We start from the raw sequence: 19,231 nt of genomic DNA, 5'->3' as shown, positions 1-19,231 counted from the left end.
AGAAACCTGTATATTAGGTATAATTATAGGTATAATTATCCCCATTTTAAATGTGAGAAATTGAGACACAATAAAGGTAGTTAACTTATCCAAGTCGCAGTTAGTAAATGATGGATCTAGGGTTTGAATCAGGGATCTGACCTTGAGTCCATGGCCTTAAACAGTGTGATGAACACATATTCAAGAATATCTGCTTTTTGACAATTTATTTATTTATTTTACTGGAATATAGTTGTTTCATAATGTCGTGTTAGTTTCTACTTTACAGAAAAGTGAATCAGTTACACATACACATATATCCACTTTTTTTAGATCGTTTTCCCATATAGATCATTATAAAGCATTGAGTAGAGTTCCCTGTGCTATATACTAGGTTTTCATTAGTTACCTATGTTATACCTAGTAGTTATATATATATGTCAGTCCCAGTCTCCTAATTCATCTCACCCCGCTTCCACCCCTTATTGTCTGTATGTTTGTTCTTTACACCCGTGTCTCTATTTCTGCTTTGCAGATGAGTTCATCTGTATTGTTTCTCTATATTCCACATATGCATTAATATGTGATTTTTTATCATAGATTACCTTCTGACTTACCTCACTCTATATGACAAGTCTCTAGGTCCATCCATGTCTCTGCAAACAGTGCAACATCCACTTTGATGTGACTTTCTCCATTTCCAGGTTTGGCTGGTTTGGAATGGATGCGGAAGAAGTGGCAAAACCACTGCTCAATTATATTGGAGCTGGGCTGTCTGTAGTAAGGTACGTGGCCATTTATGATGATTTAATTTCTCTTTTCAACATCGAGAACCATTTTTAAAGATCCGGATGTGTTTACATTGTTTTACATCCACATCTCATCAATCAGCATGATTTTTTTCCTCAGACCCTTCATTTACATTGACAGCCATGCCTTCAGAGGATAGAAAGTGCCAGCTCTGGGGTCCGGAGCCCCAGCTTCACAGTTCGAAAGCTCTGAGACCCCGGGAAACTGTTCAGCTGTTGTCAAGCTCACTTTCCTTATCTGTAATATTCAGAAAGTCCTAAAACATGGCTCATAAATGAGGATCAAATGACAGTTAAAGTATTGAGTTGGCCAAAAAGTTCATTTGAATTTTTCTGTATGCGCTTATGGAAAAACCCGAATGAACTTTTAGGCCAACCCAGTATTTTGCAAACTAGAAAATCCTATATGAATCAGCATTGTGCTGGCTTCCTGTTGGTCTGAAATAGCTACTGGCTCTCTCTTCTTATTTCTTAGAGACTCTTTGCACTCAGTTTCCACTTTCCTGTGGCCTCACTCCCGTCTCCTAGCCTGCTCAGATAAGCACACTCACCTGTGACAACACACACTCATGTGACTACCTCTTTGGGGATGTCTAGTTATAGTCACTGTATGAACGAGGGTCAAAGTGACTCTGAATCTCTGCACGGCAGCGTTCAGTCCATAAAATCATCGCTGAATTAGGTCACCTTTGATTCACTCCCCTCTCCTCTCTGGACTCCATCTATATTTCCTGTCAGCACCTCACATAATGGATAACACTGCCTGCGAAGCTTTTAGTACTTTTTTATTCTTCAGGGAAAGAACGCTATATTTCTCTTCCTCCTCTGGTGATGATTTTTCCCCAGTCACATTCAGGAACAATCTCTTTGTCATTGAAATGTTGCCTTCAAGAGTGGTTCCAGGCCAGTCAGAGAGGAAATAACATAGATTATTCTACAATAGCAGATTCTTGACATTTTTGGTTAGAGGCAATTTTGTGCATTTTGTACAATTCACATAGCATTCGAGCTTTGAATAGCTCTCTCAAAAACCATTTCTTTACTCCCTAGAATTGGAATGTGGCATGCCTTTATCTTGACTTAATGGTAATTTAAGGCCAATTTACCCAGTCCATCAGACATTGTTTTTCTTTTTTTCCATATTCCTACTTCCTTTAGAAAGTGTACATTCTTTGAAATGACATTCTTCATGATTTACCACTTCCACCTGTGTGACCTTAATTTCTCTAAATCTTGGTTTCTTTATCTGGGGATAAAGTGTGGATAATAATTGCACCAGACTTATATGACATTTTGAGCATTAAATGAAATAAAATATGTTAGGCATGTAGCTAATACTCTATGTGTTAGGTAATTTTAATTACACTAGTCATTCTTTTGTTAGTAGCTGTTCCATGCTTAGTCACTCTTTCCTCTTTGGACCTCTGGTGTCCATCCCTGCAGTCAGCTAGTCAGAGTGCCTGGGGAGTCTCCCAGTTTGGCCCGGAGCTTGATCTGAGGCAGGGAGATGCAATGGTCTCTTGCCTGTGATGCATCCTGGCTCTCTTGTTGACCTGAAATAAAGACTACACGGCCAGATGGTCCCCAGCAAAAAAATGGGTTTATTTGGGATCAACAGAGAATTGCCATTCGGGGTCTGCAGCCATGACGAGCCAGCGCCAGTCTCCCATAGCAAGGGGAGGAACTCTATAGAGGGGAGAAGGAGAAGGAAGCTGGGAAGGCTACAGTAAACAAGGATTGCATGGATTTTCCCTGACTGAGTCCTGGCCCGGAAGGAAGAGGTGCCTTTTTCTTTCTCTTGGCTCTACCATCCTCACAGGGTGTGAGAAATTTCCTTTCCCTCTATTTAATTAAAGGTTCTGTTTATTAAAATTTTTGATGCTTTCCTAAGAGAAATTTATAAATTAGTTTATTCTGAGTGGAATTCACGGAAATACCTTGGAGTCTCATGGTCAGTATAAGGAAACTTGGCATATGGTCAACTCAGTTTAGGATGTTGCTTTTCTTTTTAAAATTGCAGTGATTGCCTTAGTCCTCCTGACCATCATGTTTAACAGGTTGCTTAGGTCATGTCTAGCATTCCGTTTTTCCTACATGATATCTATTGTAAGTCACTTTCCACATTCAGGACCACCCCAGGCATCCTAAGCAGCAGAGGATTTAACCCAGGGAATTGTTGACAAAAGTGTTACAAGGGCCAGAGAATCAAAGGGAGGAAAGTGGCCTCACCAGAAGCCCCAGAGTCCGTGTTCCTGCTGGCGCTGCGGGCACAGACTCTCCCGCCCTGAGCTACCACCGCCTCTGGAGCCCCCACCAAGGCAATATAGCGCCTCCCTACTTTTGCCTTATTTGTGTGTCTCCTGCTGGCAAAGCCAAAATGAAGCACGGTTTGGGAAAATATAGTTTTCAGTCTTCTGGGCTCCATGGTTCAGGATAGAAGTGGAACTGATGCCAAGAAACAAAGTTCAAGACCCTCTCTTAGACATGCTTTAGTGAAGATCCAGGAGTCAGAATTCATAAAAAGACAGATTTCCTTTTCAGTTAAAAGCAGGCTCTGGATTATCCTTGAATCTGTCTCCATTCTTTTTTTTTTTTTTTTAATTTTATTTTTTTATTAGTTGGAGGCTAACTACTTCACAACATTTCAGTGGGTTTTGTCATACATTGATATGAATCAGCCATAGAGTTACACGTATTTCCCATCCCCATCCCCCCTCCCACCTCCCTCTCCACCCGATTCCTCTGGGTCTTCCCAGTGCACCAGGCCCGAGCACTTGTCTCATGCATCCCACCTGGGCTGGTGATCTGTTTCACCATAGATAGTATACATGCTGATCTTTTGAAACATCCCACCCTCACCTTCTCCCACAGAGTTCAAAAGTCTGTTCTGTACTTCTGTGTCTCTTTTTCTGTTTTGCATATAGGGTTATCGTTACCATCTTTCTAAATTCCATATATATGTGTTAGTATGCTGTAATGTTCTTTATCTTTCTGGCTTACTTCACTCTGTATAAGGGGCTCCAGTTTCATCCATCTCATTAGAACTGATTCAAATGAATTCTTTTTAACGGCTGAGTAATATTCCATGGTGTATATGTACCACAGCTTCCTTATCCATTCATCTGCTGATGGGCATCTAGGTTGCTTCCATGTCCTGGCTATTATAAACAGTGCTGCGATGAACATTGGGGTGCACGTGTCTCTTTCAGATCTGGTTTCCTCAGTGTGTATGCCCAGAAGTGGGATTGCTGGGTCATATGGCAGTTCTATTTCCAGTTTTTTAAGAAATCTCCACACTGTTTTCCATAGCGGCTGTACTAGTTTGCATTCCCACCAACAGTGTAAGAGGGTTCCCTTTTCTCCACACCCTCTCCAGCATTTATTGCTTGTAGACTTTTGGATAGCAGCCATCCTGACTGGCATGTAATGGTACCTCATTGTGGTTTTGATTTGCATTTCTCTGATCATGAGTGATGTTGAGCATCTTTTCATGTGTTTGTTAGCCATCTGTATGTCTTCTTTGGAGAAATGTCTGTTTAGTTCTTTGGCCCATTTTTTGATTGGGTCATTTATTTTTCTGGAATTGAGCTTCAGGAGTTGCTTGTATATTTTTGAGATTAATCCTTTGTCTGTTTCTTCATTTGCTATTATTTTCTCCCAATCTGAGGGCTGTCTTTTCACCTTACTTATAGTTTCCTTTGTAGTGCAAAAGCTTTTAAGTTTCATTAGGTCCCATTTGTTTAGTTTTGCTTTTATTTCCAATATTCTGGGAGGTGGGTCATAGAGGATCTTGCTGTGATTTATGTCGGAGAGTGTTTTGCCTATGTTCTCCTCTAGGAGTTTTATAGTTTCTGGTCTTACATTTAGATCTTTAATCCATTTTGAGTTTATTTTTGTGTATGGTGTTAGAAAGTGTTCTAGTTTCATTCTTTTACAAGTGGTTGACCAGTTTTCCCAGCACCACTTGTTAAAGAGGTTGTCTTTTTTCCATTGTATATCCTTGCCTCCTTTGTCAAAGATAAGGTGTCCATAGGTTCGTGGATTTATCTCTGGGCTTTCTATTCTGTTCCATTGATCTATATTTCTGTCTTTGTGCCAGTACCATACTGTCTTGATGACTGTGGCTTTGTAGTAGAGTCTGAAGTCAGGCAGGTTGATTCCTCCAGTTCCATTCTTCTTTCTCAAGATTACTTTGGCTATTCGAGGTTTTTTGTATTTCCATACAAATTGTGAAATTCTTTGGTCTAGTTCTGTGAAAAATACCGTTGGTAGCTTGATAGGGATTGCATTGAATCTATAGACTGCTTTGGGTAGAATAGCCATTTTGACAATATTGATTCTTCCAATCCATGAACACGGTATGTTTCTCCATCTGTTCGTGTCCTCTTTGATTTCTTTCATCAGTGTTTTATAGTTTTCTATGTATAGGTCTTTTGTTTCTTTAGGTAGATATACTCCTAAGTATTTTATTCTTTTTGTTGCAATGGTGAATGGTATTGTTTCCTTAATTTCTCTTTCTGTTTTTTCATTGTTAGTATATAGGAATGCAAGGGATTTCTGTGTGTTAATTTTATATCCTGCAACTTTACTATATTCATTGATTAGCTCTAATAATTTTCTGGTAGAGTCTTTAGGGTTTTCTATGTAGAGGATCATGTCATCTGCAAACAGTGAGAGTTTCACTTCTTCTTTTCCTATCTGGATTCCTTTTACTTCTTTTTCTGCTCTGATTGCTGTGGCCAAAACTTCCAACACTATGTTGAATAGTAGTGGTGAGAGTGGGCACCCTTGTCTTGTTCCTGATTTCAGGGGAAATGCTTTCAATTTTTCACCATTGAGGGTGATGCTTGCTGTGGGTTTGTCATATATAGCTTTTATTGTGTTGAGGTATGTTCCTTCTATTCCTGCTTTTTGGAGAGTTTTAATCATAAATGAGTGTTGAATTTTGTCAAAGGCTTTCTCTGCATCTATTGAGATAATCATATGGTTTCCATTCTTAACTTTCTTAACTTTTTTTCCTTGGAGAATGGTGCTGTGAGGAAACCCAGGCCTTGGACTCTAGCCGTTACCTTTCTTCAGAGCCAGAGTCCTTACGTGGAACTGTGGACCAGGCTAGTCATCTTGAGGTAGATGCTCTCCGGGCATCTCCTATTCCATTTCAGGTGGGGTTACCTGTGGAAGGGGACCCTGCCAGGTCAGGAACAAGGCCAGGACTGTGCAAACCCTGGGATGTTGGTTCCTTTCTCTTTGCCTTCAACATTTTCAATCAGAATTACCTTTCTTAGGGCTTCGCTGGTGGTCCAGTGGTTAACACTCTGTGCTTCCAATGCAAGGTGCACAGGTTTGATCCCTGGTCAGGGAACTAAGATTCCCACATGATGTATGTCCAAACAAATAAATTAATTTGAAAAGTACCATCTATTTTAAAAAAATAAATACTTTTCTTACTTCAGCCTTCCCTTAAAACTGATTTCTCTTCCTGCGTTTCTTCTCTGCATGGAAGATATTAGTCACAGTCATTCAAATTCAGAAACTCAGGCTTCTTATTTTGTTTCCATTATAGCCCTCCCCCCCCAATATCTAATTCTGTAAAATTCTCTTTGAACGTTTCACAAGTTCCTCCCCTCCTTTCCCTTGGCCCGTTTCTATCTACTCACCTGTATACTGTTGTACAAATCTCACATCTCATTTCCCTAGTTCTCTTCTTTCCTTTGTCAGAATGACTTGCATGTATCTGCTCTCAAATTGTGATATCACTCTTCTATTTAAGAACCTCTGAAGCCTCCCCACTGGATTCAGAATAAATCTGTCTCCTTAGTCTGGCATGTGCTCCGTAGTTACAGATCCAGTGCTTCTTCCTAGCACGGTTTCCCCTGTGTTGTCAACTCATTGACCTGGGATTGACTCATTAACTTATCACAGCATACCTGACACTTCCCTCAGCCCCAAAAGTCCTTTCCTCTGCTTCATTCACCACCCTGAAATTTCAGGTAAGATTTCCCATCTGATGATGTTTTCTTCATTTTCTTCTTCCTAAATTCCTACTGTATTTTGCACTTCCTCTATTGATGTTATACACATCCTCCAGGTCTGTTTTGTATTATTCACACAACTGTCTTTATGCTTAAACCATGGGATCCTGAAGGACAAAGTCTGCTCTTTGTGCACCATCTCCCCCACCATCACTATCAGACAGTGCTTGACTCAGAATAAATGCTTGTTGAAATCAGTTGTCAGTGTAAACACACACACACATGAGTTTTCCAAATAGTAAGATATGTAGGGTTGCAGATCTAGGGAAATTGGAAAGGTTGAAAATGTAAAGAAGCATCCTTGCCTATAACATATTGATTATTTTTCTTCTTTTTTTTTTTTTTGCTTCCCATGCTTTTGACAAGATTTCTAGACTTTCTCATGGAACTTTGTGTTTGATAAACCATACCAAGTTCTTTGCATCTGTAGCCTAGACCATGTGATCTATTTACCTTTATGTTCATATTAATATATTGACATATATGATGCATCTCATTACCTTTCCCTGACTTAGTGCCACATCCTCTCTTGACCTAACTTAGCTGGGACTCTTCTATCTGACTTAGCCATTTTGTGTCTAGTCACACAGGCTCAGACGACTGACTCAGTCTTGACTTCTTTCATATGCTCAGCACCCTTCTCTTCCATCCAGCTTATAGTTAAGGTTCTCAGCTGAATAACATATTTTGAGCTTTTATCATGTGCCAAAAAGTACCTTGAGAATTTTGTGACGATTTTTTTGAATTGTTTTTAATTGTCAAAGATTATAATTGTACACTATTGAGAAGTATAGACCAAAACATAATTATTCGAGGACAGTTGCTCATCATAGCTCTGTAAAGTGGGTCTCTCCCCATTTTTTAGATGAAAACAGTTGAAGGTCAGAGAGGTTAACTGATTTGTTGAAAAGTCATAGAGGTGTTTGAAGAAGCGTTCAAGGACTTTTCTCTGGATCCTTCAAGTATTTTTTATTTTTTGTAATGTTAGCTCATATCTTTATTAACCAATGTACAATTACTTGTCTTCTGGTTTGTTGAAACAATAGGTCAGACAACATTTACCATAATAATGTCTGTCGAAATGACTGGCCATAAAAACTCCAGCACCACATTCATCTGAGGGACACTCCCGGCGAAGGCGACTGATTTTGCCATTCTCATCCAGCTTATGTTATTTCAGGACAGCCATCTTAACCTTCTTTTTCTTATGCTTGTTCTTCTTGGGCATGGTGTAAGACTTCTTCTTCCTTTCCTTAGCGCCAGCACGAAGTCTCAACACAAGATGAAGAGTGGACTCCTTTTGAATGTTGTAGTCAGACAAAGTATATCCATCTATCTTCCAGTTGCTTGCCAGCAAAGATCAGTCTTTGCTGGTCAGGAGGAATTCCTTCCTTATCCTGGATCTTGGCCTTTACATTTTCTATGCTATCCGAGGGCTTGACCTCGAGAGTGATGGTCTTCCCCGTCAGGGTCGTCACGAAAATCTGCACCTTGGCGGCGGTTCCTCCGCAGATGGCAGATCCGAAGCTCCATCAAGTATTTCTAACATGTCATTCTCTATTGTTATTAGAAAACAGACTGGTCTATTCAAAGTAGAAAGTTTTCATGGTAATTTTGAGGAGAAAATGCAAAGGTAGTGTCTAATATTAGCTTTGTGAATGAACGTATAAATGAGCACACACACGTTTACATATTTAACAATTAAGATAGACACATATAATCAGATTTTATGCATTCAGTTAAACTGAATACAATTCATTCAAGTACTTTGAGAACCCTGAAAGAGATAGAAAGTGTGGTTGCTATTCAATTTTCTATTGAATTGGAACATCTTTAGAGAAAAAAGATTGCATGGGAAATGGTCTGGATTGTGTGATGATGGTTCTCAGTGTTGCAGGAATTCAGAAAAGAGGAGGATTTGGGGAGGATTGGCCTGGGGAGAGCTCCCCTCTCACAGTCAGTAGTCACCTCTTCTGTCATTTGGATAAGAGGTGAGAATATGGTATGCTCAGCTAAGGAAGCCTGGCAAGCAAGACATGAAGCTTGGAGCAGGGACTGGTCAGAGAGAGAAGTCCACGGGGGAGTTATGTTCAGGAAGGTTGGGTGTGGCATGAAGTGAGAGCAATGCAAGGAGGACTTCCCAGGTGGTTCATTGGTTAAGAATCTGCTTGCCCCAGTGCAAGGGACACGATTCCATCTCTGGTCTGGGAAGATCCTACATGCCACAGGGCAAATAAGCCTGTGCGCCACAACTACTGAAGCCCACGTAGCTAGAGCCTGTGCTCTGAACAAGAGAAGCCACTGCGATGAGACACCCACGCAGCACAACTAGCGAGAGTATCTCTCACTAGCCACAACTAGAGAAAGCCCACACACAACAAAGGCCCAGCACAGCCAAAGATAAATAAATAAATACATTCTTAAAAATTCAAAAGGAAGCTTAGATCTCCTATGGGATGGAGTATGGAGCCAGTTAAGTGTATAAAGCAGACAAGAGACTGAAGTAAGGAAGCCACTAGACATATTTAATTTTTATACAAAGGATAGCATATCTGGGTGCCCTAGTCTGCACCCAGCTATCTATACTATTTCAGTCTCTTATGTGCTTTGAAAACTTCTTATATTGCTTTCACTTTTGAGCCATGCAAATGTTTTAAAAAAAGAAATATCAAAAGGATACTAGAGTTGTAACTTTCCTTCAGTTAATTAAATACTTTAGTACATTTTAACATTTCTGCATAGTTTAAAAGTCAAGGTCAGTGAGGTATTTATTACAAAGATGCTGGACATGAATAGTTAGTAAATTAGGAGAGAGAGGTTCAAGGGCAAAAAAAAAAAAAAAACGTTCAGCTTACATGTGTGTTTTTATCTCTTAAAATATAGTCTGGAGGTCTTTCCATATCAGAACATAGAGGGTATCCTCATTCCTTTTTTATGGCTGTGTTGTATTCCATCACATGCCCGTGAAGATCAGCTCACCTGAGTGTGGCTGTCCCTGTGTTATAGGGCCTGGAGCAGGATTGGTTAGGGCAGGAGTGGACACACCTGTTCCCTTGGTACGTGGCCCCAGAGTCTCCTCCGTGGGGGTCACACAGTCTGCACTCATATCAATGGTGCTTTTCTCCTCCAGGTTGTTCAAGCATGTTAAACTTTTGGGGTTTTGTCAATAGAATAGGTGAGAAATATATTTCAATGTAGTTTTCATTTGTGTTTTTCTTACCATGCGATTCCATGACTAAGCAGGATTAAAAATAAGGAAATTAAGGTTAAGGAGAGACATCAAAGAGAATGTCAGTGCTGGAGAAATGGCAGGATCCCTGCAAAGGCAGTTTGGAATTAATACCATTAGGTCTTCATTTTAGCTCTGTTTTCCCTTAAAATTCAGGCATCTTAATGTGAACCAGGGTTATGATAAATGTCACTAAAATTTATTTTCTTTACAGTGCTTTCATATTTTTGTTCATCAAAAGTGAAATACCAAATAACACATATTCTCTGGACACCACACCACTGATATCAGAGCATGTGAGTACAGAATGAGAACCAACTTAATCTGAAACATGAAATTAGAATAAAAGGAAATTGCATGGATTTGAACTCAGATGAGAGGCTGGTAGGGTATGTTGTTAAATCAAGGATATCTGAAATATCTTAGCATATTTATCATGAATAGGTTTATGTAGCAGTCAGTCCATATTTCCACAGTAAAATTTCTCAACAAGCACAGAGGTCTAGTTCTTTTTATTAATGGTAGATCCCTAGTAGGAGAGGTTCATACAAGCCCGTATTTTGGAATAACTTAAGGTTGTTGCAGTACAGGAATTCTAAATACTACAGAGGAGTATGAAAAGTACTTAGAAAGAAGGAGGGAGGAGGTTTTAATAACCCCAGGGAGGGTAGCAGGGAACCGATCAGAGGAAGTTCATGAAAAGGTAAATCAGGTCATATGAATGTAGGAATTAGACTTGGTTTTCTTCTCATTTTTCTGCCATATCTCCTCCACTCAAAGGTGAAGATGGTAACTAGGTAAGGAATCTCTATTTTGACCTTAAAGAAGCTAAGTGAGTCAGAACATAGCAAACTAGATTAAGCAGGGACAACCTTTACAAGACAGCCCACACCACACCAGTGCCAGCGGCTCCATGTTACAGAAGCGATTTCAGGGCAAACCCTCGTGGCCATGAGCACAGACTCCCGTCCTCCTATGTCACGTATCTTGTCCACCTGCCAGGGTCCAGTGGTAGCAAGCTGGCCTCAATCCTGCATCCCACCCCCACTGTGTGCCCCCCCTGGAAGGCACAGCCTCTACTCCTTCAGTGCAGTTCAGTTCAGTTCAGTCGCTCAGTCGTGTCCGACTTTTTGCGACCCCATGAACTGCAGCACGCCAGGCCTCCCTGTCCATCACCAACTCCCGGAGTCCACCCAAACCCATGTCCATTGAGTCGGTGATGCCATCCAAACAACTCATCCTCTGTCGTCCCCTTCTCCTCCTGCCCTCAATCTTTCCCAGCATCAGGGTCTTTTCAAATGAGTCAGCTCTTTGCATGAGGTGGCCAAAGTATTGGAGTTTCAGCTTCAACATCAGTCTTTCCAATGAACACCCAGGACTGATCTCCTTTAGGATGGACTGGTTGGATCTCCTTGCAGTTCAAGGGACTCTCAAGAGTCTTCTCCAACACCACAGTTCAAAAGCATCAGTTCTTCGGCACTCAGCTTTCTTTATAGTCCAACTCTCACATCCATACATGACCACTGGAAAAACCATAGCCTTGACTAGATGGACTTTTGTTGGCAAAGTAATGTTTCTGCTTTTTAATATGCTGTCTAGGTTGGTCATAACTTTCCTTCCAAGGAGTAAGCGTCTTTTAATTTCATGGCTGCAATCACCATCTGCAGTGATTTTGGAGCCCAGAAAAATAAAATCAGCCACTGTATCCACTGTTTCCCCATCTATTTCCCATGAAGTGATGGGACCTGATGCCATGATCCCTACTCCTTACTTCAAAATTTATCTTTCTTCCCCCTTTTATCTTTCCCATATCAAAACTCTTCTCAACTAAGGTGACAGAAACCTTACTTAAATTGACACTAAGTATGTTGGTTACTCAGCTGTTCTGACTCTTTGTGACCACATGGACTGTAGCCCACCAGGCTCTTCTGCCCAGGGGATTCTCCAGGCAAGAATACTGGAGTGGGTTGCCATTTCCTTCTCCAGGGAATCTTCCCAACCCAGGGACTGAACCTGTGTCTTCTGCATTACAGGCAGATACTTTACCATCTGAGTCACCAGCGGAGTCAAGTTAAATAATAAGTAGCTTAGGGGTAAGAGGAAAGAGATGTATTCATCCACGGGCATCTCTAATCAGGGAACTCTTTAGAGAGGATAGAGAAGTGAGATGGGGAGAAAGTGTCTGGTGTCCTTGCCTACTTTAGTGTTCCAGATACCTCCTAACCAACCTCCCTTTAAACAATGGAGGAGGGGAGGAAATAAATGCAACTTGGGGAAAGCTACATAGGAGTCTAATTGCCTTAGAGTTTTCCATCAAGCTGGCAGTAAGTAAGCCGATTAAGATTAAAGATGCATAAACAGTGTTGATTATGATGCAGTCATACATCCAGAGGTCCTCGTGAGGGAAGAAAGCATCGTTGTCAAAAGAAAGCTTGACCTAGCACATAACAAAGAATTCAATTCTAATTTCTCATCTCTTACTATTAGGAGTATAGCATCAAGGAAACCTCAGCTAAGAGACAAAGATGATTACTTTGATAGAAATATTATGAACTTGGACAAAATTTTTCCTAAGTTAGAATATGAGCTAATCTTGAAACAAGGCTGGAAATGTTTAAGCAACTAATTTAGTTTTAAAAAGTCTGGATAAAAATATGCCTGTTGATCTTAAGTACTCCATAGTAGAAGAGTCTTAAATTCTAATTTCTTGGCAGATTATTAAAGTTTGCAAATAAAATGCAAGCACTAATAACTTTTGTTAGTTTTGATAAGTGTATCAAAGTAGCCATTTATTAAACTGTGAAAAACATTTTAAAAGAGACCAGACCATTCTGAGTAAAAGAGAAACAGAATCGGAAACATGTGAGTCTAATTATGCCCACAGAATCAGGGTGCAGGGTGACATGGTTTTATTTTATTTTAAAGTGTATTTGAGACAGAAGAGAAAAACACTGAAAATCTTGTCACCAGTGTGGCTATTAATTGAGTGTTGTTTTTCTTTTGTTTTTTTTTTTGCCAATGTTTTCACTAGGTGATTAACAAAACTCAAGATCCTGATCCTGACTCTTCCTGGGTGGATAAACTTTCCACAGCACAAAGCCGCTTAGTGTAAGAAGAGGTTCTGTTAACTCTGTTTCATATATGGTTACAGCAAGGATAAGCAGAATGGAGTTGTATCCATTTGGGCTCAAGATGAAAATGGGAACACAAGCTTTGACTTCTTAACTTCATGGTAGAGAGACTTTCTGGTCCCTTGCTGAATTTTACAGCACAGTGGGCCTTGGTCTCAGTGCTTCAAGGAATTCCTAAGCCCCTGCCGTGTTTCTAGTTAATAAGTCGCTCACAGAAGCAATCTCATTTTGCAGGACTTGCATGCCTAAAGTAAAAGGAAAGATTAAAAAAATAAATAAATAAAACAAAATAAAGGAAAAGTACAGGCCACAGAGTGTAACAACCAGTACACTCCCAGCAATCACTGTCGACTTAGGCAAGCCACATCTCTAGCCAGGATGACCACTGTGCCCTGGGAATCCCTCCACTCGTGTATCAGAGAGTTTTATAATCCCGAGGTATTTATTGTCAAATATGGTAGAATATTTTGTGTCCGTGTAGGTCCTTGTCCCCACCCCTGTGCTCTCTCTGTAAAGACTGAGACACTTAGGCTCAACAATAGCTCCTATATTTAGGGGTTTGGGGGACTAGCAAAGAAATATGAGAATGATATGTTTTATGTATGAACCCTTATATGTTTATATAAGAAATATGAATACATAATAGTATGTAGCTTGCGTTTTTCAATTGAGGGCTGTTTTAGACTTCATGTGGTGACAGTTTAAGAACAGAAAGCATGTCCTCTTGTTAGTATATACACTGTCTTCACAGTGGAAAGAGGCAGTGCTGGGCACATAATAGATGCCCAAAAAATATTGGAATCAATTAAATGAATGAAAGAATGAACTAACCCATGGGCTTTGGAAGAAAGAAATATGTTATTTTTGTTTTGAAATAAAATAGATCTCTCCAGCAAAATGTTTTTCACAAAGCATCACCTTCATTAAGAGAATATTTGTTAAGCACTCTTCTAGTTGTCTCATTGGACAGCCTAGTCCATTAGTCTGGTCTGTGTTTGGGACCCTCCTCCAGGATTCGTGGTCTTCACCACGATGTAGAGGTTTCCATCAAGAACAGAGCTCAATGGTCGTGTGAGTACCTACAGTCTCATATTCCTCAAAGCACCACTAAATTAGACTTTAAGCATTTATTTTTAAGCTTAGAAAGGAATGGTTTTTGCCTAAAACTCTTTCCTGTTTCATGCCATTCTCCTTTATGTTAAGCTCAAGGGACTGTTCTAAAATATTAATCATCTCCCACCAAAGTCAATGAAGACTGTTGCTTCATACAGATATAGCCCAAGTATGAAGGCCCAACATGACTCTACTGCTTAAGGCAAAACAATTTCTTTTTACAAAAGTAATGTTTTATCTGAAATATTCAAATTATTTTATTAAGGAATTTCCTGGCAGTCCATTGGTTAAGACTTGGTGCTTTTGCTGCTGTGGACCCAGGTTCAATCCCTGGTCTGGGGAACTAAGATCCTACAAGTCACCCAGGATGGTCCAACTCTTTGGGACCCCATGGACTGCAACCCTCCAGGCTCCTCTGTCCATGGGATTTCCCTGGCAAGAATGCTGGAGTGGGTTTGCCATTTCCTACTACAGGAGATCTTCCTGTAGTTCGATCCCCGAGTCTCCTACATTGCAAGCGGATTCTTTACCACCGAGCCACCAGTGAAGCCCTAATTTAGTTAGAGAGCCATGCTTTTTCATGTCACTTGTAGACTATGATGGCAATGTTCTCACCTATGTAATGACAATTTATAATAATAATCCTTTACAGTGTCTGTAAATCATGTCCTTCCACCAGTAGATAGTGAAGGGCTGAGGCTGTGTCCCAACAAGGTACCTGGATGCTGCAGGCCATTTCTGGGACTTTTGCTCATCACCCCAATTGAGATGAAGGGTAATTGCTATATGATGCTTTGTGGTTTACATTTTGAAGCATGCTTTAGGTATGATTCCATTTGTGTGTTTGGCAGAAATATTGCTTTGGGCCAAGATGAATAGGAATGTATTTGTTTTTTAAGGGGCTGCAGTCTCGCAGTGATATCTGGAATTCTCTATGGATCTACATTTGTGCCCATCATTTACATCAAGGACCACAGCAAGAGAAATGATAGTATATATGCAGGGGCAAGCCAGAATGGTGAGAGGAAAAAGTCATTTTACTTCATAAGTAAACTCAATACCTGTGTTTCTACTTAAGACTATAAAAAGAAATGGACTGTGGTAGATATTGGTACATAGATTGGTTGATGGGGATATAACAAAAAATCAAGTTAAGAATAAAAAAAGGAAATTTTATCTGAGCGAAACTGGGCATTGTAACCCGGGGGACCGACTCTCTGAAGCTCTGAGAACAGTTCCACCTGTTAAAAGTTGAAGGCACTTTTGAGACAAAGGGTGTACATCAAAATGACATACTGACATTTCACATAAAGTTCACCAAGGATACATAGTCTAGGGAAGCATAGTACAAAGTGAACAGCCAGTCACCATGACCCCCTGCAGAGCTGGGAAAGAATGTTATTCTTTTAAGAAGTTATTAATACATCACTAGCATGAGAAGAAAGAAAGAAATTGATCTTTATGGTCAAGCAAGCACCCTCATCTTTGAGAAGCTCCGATTAAAGTAAAAGGCAGGTGCATACCTTGTGTTAGGGAGAAAGCCCAGACAGACACAGAGAGAATTTTATGCTTAAGCTTTCTCATCTCGTCTTAAAGTATAAATTTCCTTTCATCAGATTTGATCTTACTTTGTCATTGTAAATGGTGAATTGGAAGGGCCCTGGAAACTAAAAGAAAGGACTATTTCAATATTTTCATATGATCTTCAACGTACGAATGGAATTGATTTTAATCAAGGTTCATTTCAGCTACTTGGATCTTAACATATGGTTTCTGGCTTTGCTGCAAGATTTGGAGATCATTTTCCAGTTTGATGATCTCTGGGAAAATGTGTGTTCTTCTCCTCTTTAAAAAAGAAACTGAAGTGGAGCATACAGTGCTTTCAAATCAAGTAAAGGTCAAAATATAGCCTGCTTAGGATATTCTTTTTCAAGCACAAAATAGTACATTGAAAGACCCAATGTAATGCTTGCAAATTGTCTCAGTTTCTAGTGATAGAATTCATCTCTCAGATGTCACCTCCACACTGCGTGCAACACCCTTCTACAGGCTCAGAAGGAGAGGAGAGGGTATAGTTTAGGATCCTGTGATTATATTAAAATGTGGCTCACATCTATGATGATAAAAGAAGGAGATCATGGTTAAGTTAGTTCTACATCAATGGCACAGAAAATGAATGTCATCTGTGTTCAGATAAGGGAGAAGTTTGGAGGGCAAGTCATGAGGGGAAGATGGATGGAAAAACTGGGATATGGACTCTAAATGAATGGATTGACTTTGAATAGATACCATGGTTTGTTTTTTCCCTTTTATGTTCAGCCCCACAAACAGTTCCCAAAGAACTTTTATTACCTTCTGTGCTTTTTAAGATTTTATGCAAATATTTTTTGTATTTTTATTCTTTTTGTTTTAAAGGATAAAAACTAATAAAAATAGAATCACTTAGGAAAAATTAAGAGGGAAGGGAAAATGAATGAACGAGTAAAGTGTAACCGTGAACGAGTCTTAAAAACTGCACCACACTTGTACACTTGCTAGCGATGAGTCATAAATTTGGCTCTAAGATTCTTATAGCCACAAAGGAAATCAGATCAGTCCCAGAATTCAGCAAACACAAGATGAAAACAACTGATTGTTCAGAAGCACAGTTGTTCTTGGTCCTGGAACATAATGAACAATGTCCTTAGTAATCTCTTCACATTAATAGTACAATCAGGTCTAAGGGATCTTTTTATGACAACTCAAATGTAGTCTGATAGAAACACACTTTATTTCAATTCACTCAAAACTAATTCAAGGGGGCATAGTTTTTATTTCATTTATTTAATGATCACATAAATAGTACATGCTGTGTCCTGGGCACTCTTCTAATTACAGTAATAACTTGATTGACCCTCATAGCAGCTTTACTGTTTGGGTACCATTATTATCCTGGTTTTACAATAAGATGAGACAGACATATAAGTGAGTTTACCGAAGTCTCCAAGTTAGCAAATAGTGGATTCAGGAGTCTCACCAGGTGGTCTGTGTTTCTGATCGCTAGATTAAGCTGCCTTTTGTGATGGTCTTGAGACAGACGTGTTGTGATATGACTCAGAAGTAGGATGTAAGACTTTAGAAGAATAGACAAGCCCTTTGACTTTCAAGCTCTCCTCTCTAAGCATGGCTGCTCATCCTCTAGATTTAGTTGAGAGAAACACTGGGCCCAAAGTGACCTTCCTGGCCAAGAACCTGCTACACCCATCTCTATGGAAAAGGACCATCTGCTTTAGTCAGTGGAGTTGGGTTTCTCAGAATTTGGGCCACCATCTGTGTATTAACTTCCCCATGTAATTAGTTTTGTAATAAATAATTAAATCCTCTGGAATAACTTCCTGAATATCCTTCTGTATAGCTGCAACCTGGACACTGGTTTCCAGATTGATCAATACAACCTATAAAATCAGCACTGCCAAATTTTTTTACATACTACCCCCCAAATACTGTCTACTTGGAGATTTGCTACAGTTTCTATAGCCATCAGTAATATTAAGTCTGAGTACCTGTTCTTAAAAAATGAGATATTAATGTTATATTCACATAATGTTTGTCATTTCTTATTTAGCTTTCCAAGACAATATAAAAGCCAGCCTTTTAGATTTGATTATAGTATCTAACTTCTTAATATTTTAAATATGTTAATTAAAATTCTATATAAATATCATGTAGAAAAATAGTATGAATTTAATGCTTATTATATTATACATTATAAATATAATTTCTACTTTATAAATATAAATATAAACATTATAAAATAATGTTTTATATAAGACACTATAAAATATATGAATGCTTCCCCTTTACAGTTAAGGTTAATTTTGGTGAGCTTGTTTTATTCTTAGAACTCTAAATATATTTCAAATGACTAAAATGATATGCTTGAGATTTTTATAATCTGTACTTCCAGATTTAGACTATGTTTTTGCACACTTCAGCGGCATCTTCCTCACAAGTACAGTCTACTTTCTGGCCTACTGTGTAGCCATGAAAAATAATCCTAAACTCCATCCTGAAGCAGTCTTGCCAGGTAAGAATCTTTACTACAGAAAATCTTCCTACTCTGTGAAAGCACCATTCCCTATTAATTTAGCTTGAATACTCGTCTTCTGGAAATGAAGCCATTCTGTGTGTGTGTGTGTGTGTGTGTGTGTGTGTCTGGGTATGTGTGTTCCTTCCCTCAATTGCTCTGGCTCAGCTCACCACCAAATATGGAGGATTAAAAACTATAAAACTGTATTTGAAATGCCAAGTTATTAATACTAAACCTAGAACAGGACCAGTGAATCTGAGATCGTTTCCTCTGCTGATATACCTTGTGTGATGAGCATGAGACTTTATAGTAGATCTTCTTCACTAAGGGTACACATTAAAAGTCAGCGTGTTGGGGCTCTTTTATTCTTAAAGGTATCCACAAATACAAATTTCCAGTCACTTGGGAAAATAAGCATTTTCTCCAAAACTTTAGGAGAAATTATTTTAGAGTTTAAAAAAGGTATGTCAAATGAACATGCTATTGGGTTTAATTAGTTAGGCATTGTTGGTTATATATATACATATATATATATATATACACATACATGTATATATGATGAAGAATTATAATTTCTCAAATATTTAGGTGTTTACTATAATTCAATGTGGAATATAGATCCACAAGGAAAATTTTTTAAAGAACAAAATAAAGCACATGCCAGAGATTCACTTTGAGTGCCTGATTCATTTAAGCCAGAGTGTGCCACTACACCATTATACCATTTTATAGTACAGAATGCTTACTGTAATTCAGACATTATAGTAATGGTATAACGTGTACTAGTAGATGTAAAAATGGTAGAACGCTTAATGAATGTCTAGCTAAAATATCCTGAAAATTTTAGCTAGTATCCTTATGCAAATTCC

The 19,231-nt window shown here is 39.1% G+C and overlaps 1 protein-coding gene and 1 pseudogene across 7 annotated transcripts in view; one reads left to right on the top strand and one right to left on the bottom strand.

Annotated features, from left to right (window-relative positions):
* Positions 1–19,231, top strand: part of TMEM144 (transmembrane protein 144) — a 58,911-nt gene that overhangs the window by 26,152 nt on the left and 13,528 nt on the right. For 6 of the 7 annotated variants that reach the window (XM_043487538.1, XM_043487548.1, XM_043487512.1 and 3 more), the window contains 5 exons: positions 684–764; positions 10,264–10,345; positions 13,081–13,157; positions 15,193–15,311; positions 18,240–18,359. In XM_043487538.1, coding sequence (XP_043343473.1) covers positions 684–764; positions 10,264–10,345; positions 13,081–13,157; positions 15,193–15,311; positions 18,240–18,359 — 479 coding nt within the window. The remainder of the gene's footprint in view (positions 1–683; positions 765–10,263; positions 10,346–13,080; positions 13,158–15,192; positions 15,312–18,239; positions 18,360–19,231) is intronic. The other variant, XM_043487565.1, reaches the window with a different exon arrangement.
* LOC122423899 lies at positions 7,836–9,926 on the bottom strand (annotated as a pseudogene).

Source organism: Cervus canadensis, chromosome 1 (genome assembly GCF_019320065.1).
Source record: "Cervus canadensis isolate Bull #8, Minnesota chromosome 1, ASM1932006v1, whole genome shotgun sequence".
NCBI lineage: Eukaryota > Metazoa > Chordata > Mammalia > Artiodactyla > Cervidae > Cervus > Cervus canadensis.
Note: the sequence above shows the minus strand (reverse complement) of the source record. Positions and strands in the feature narration are given on the sequence as shown.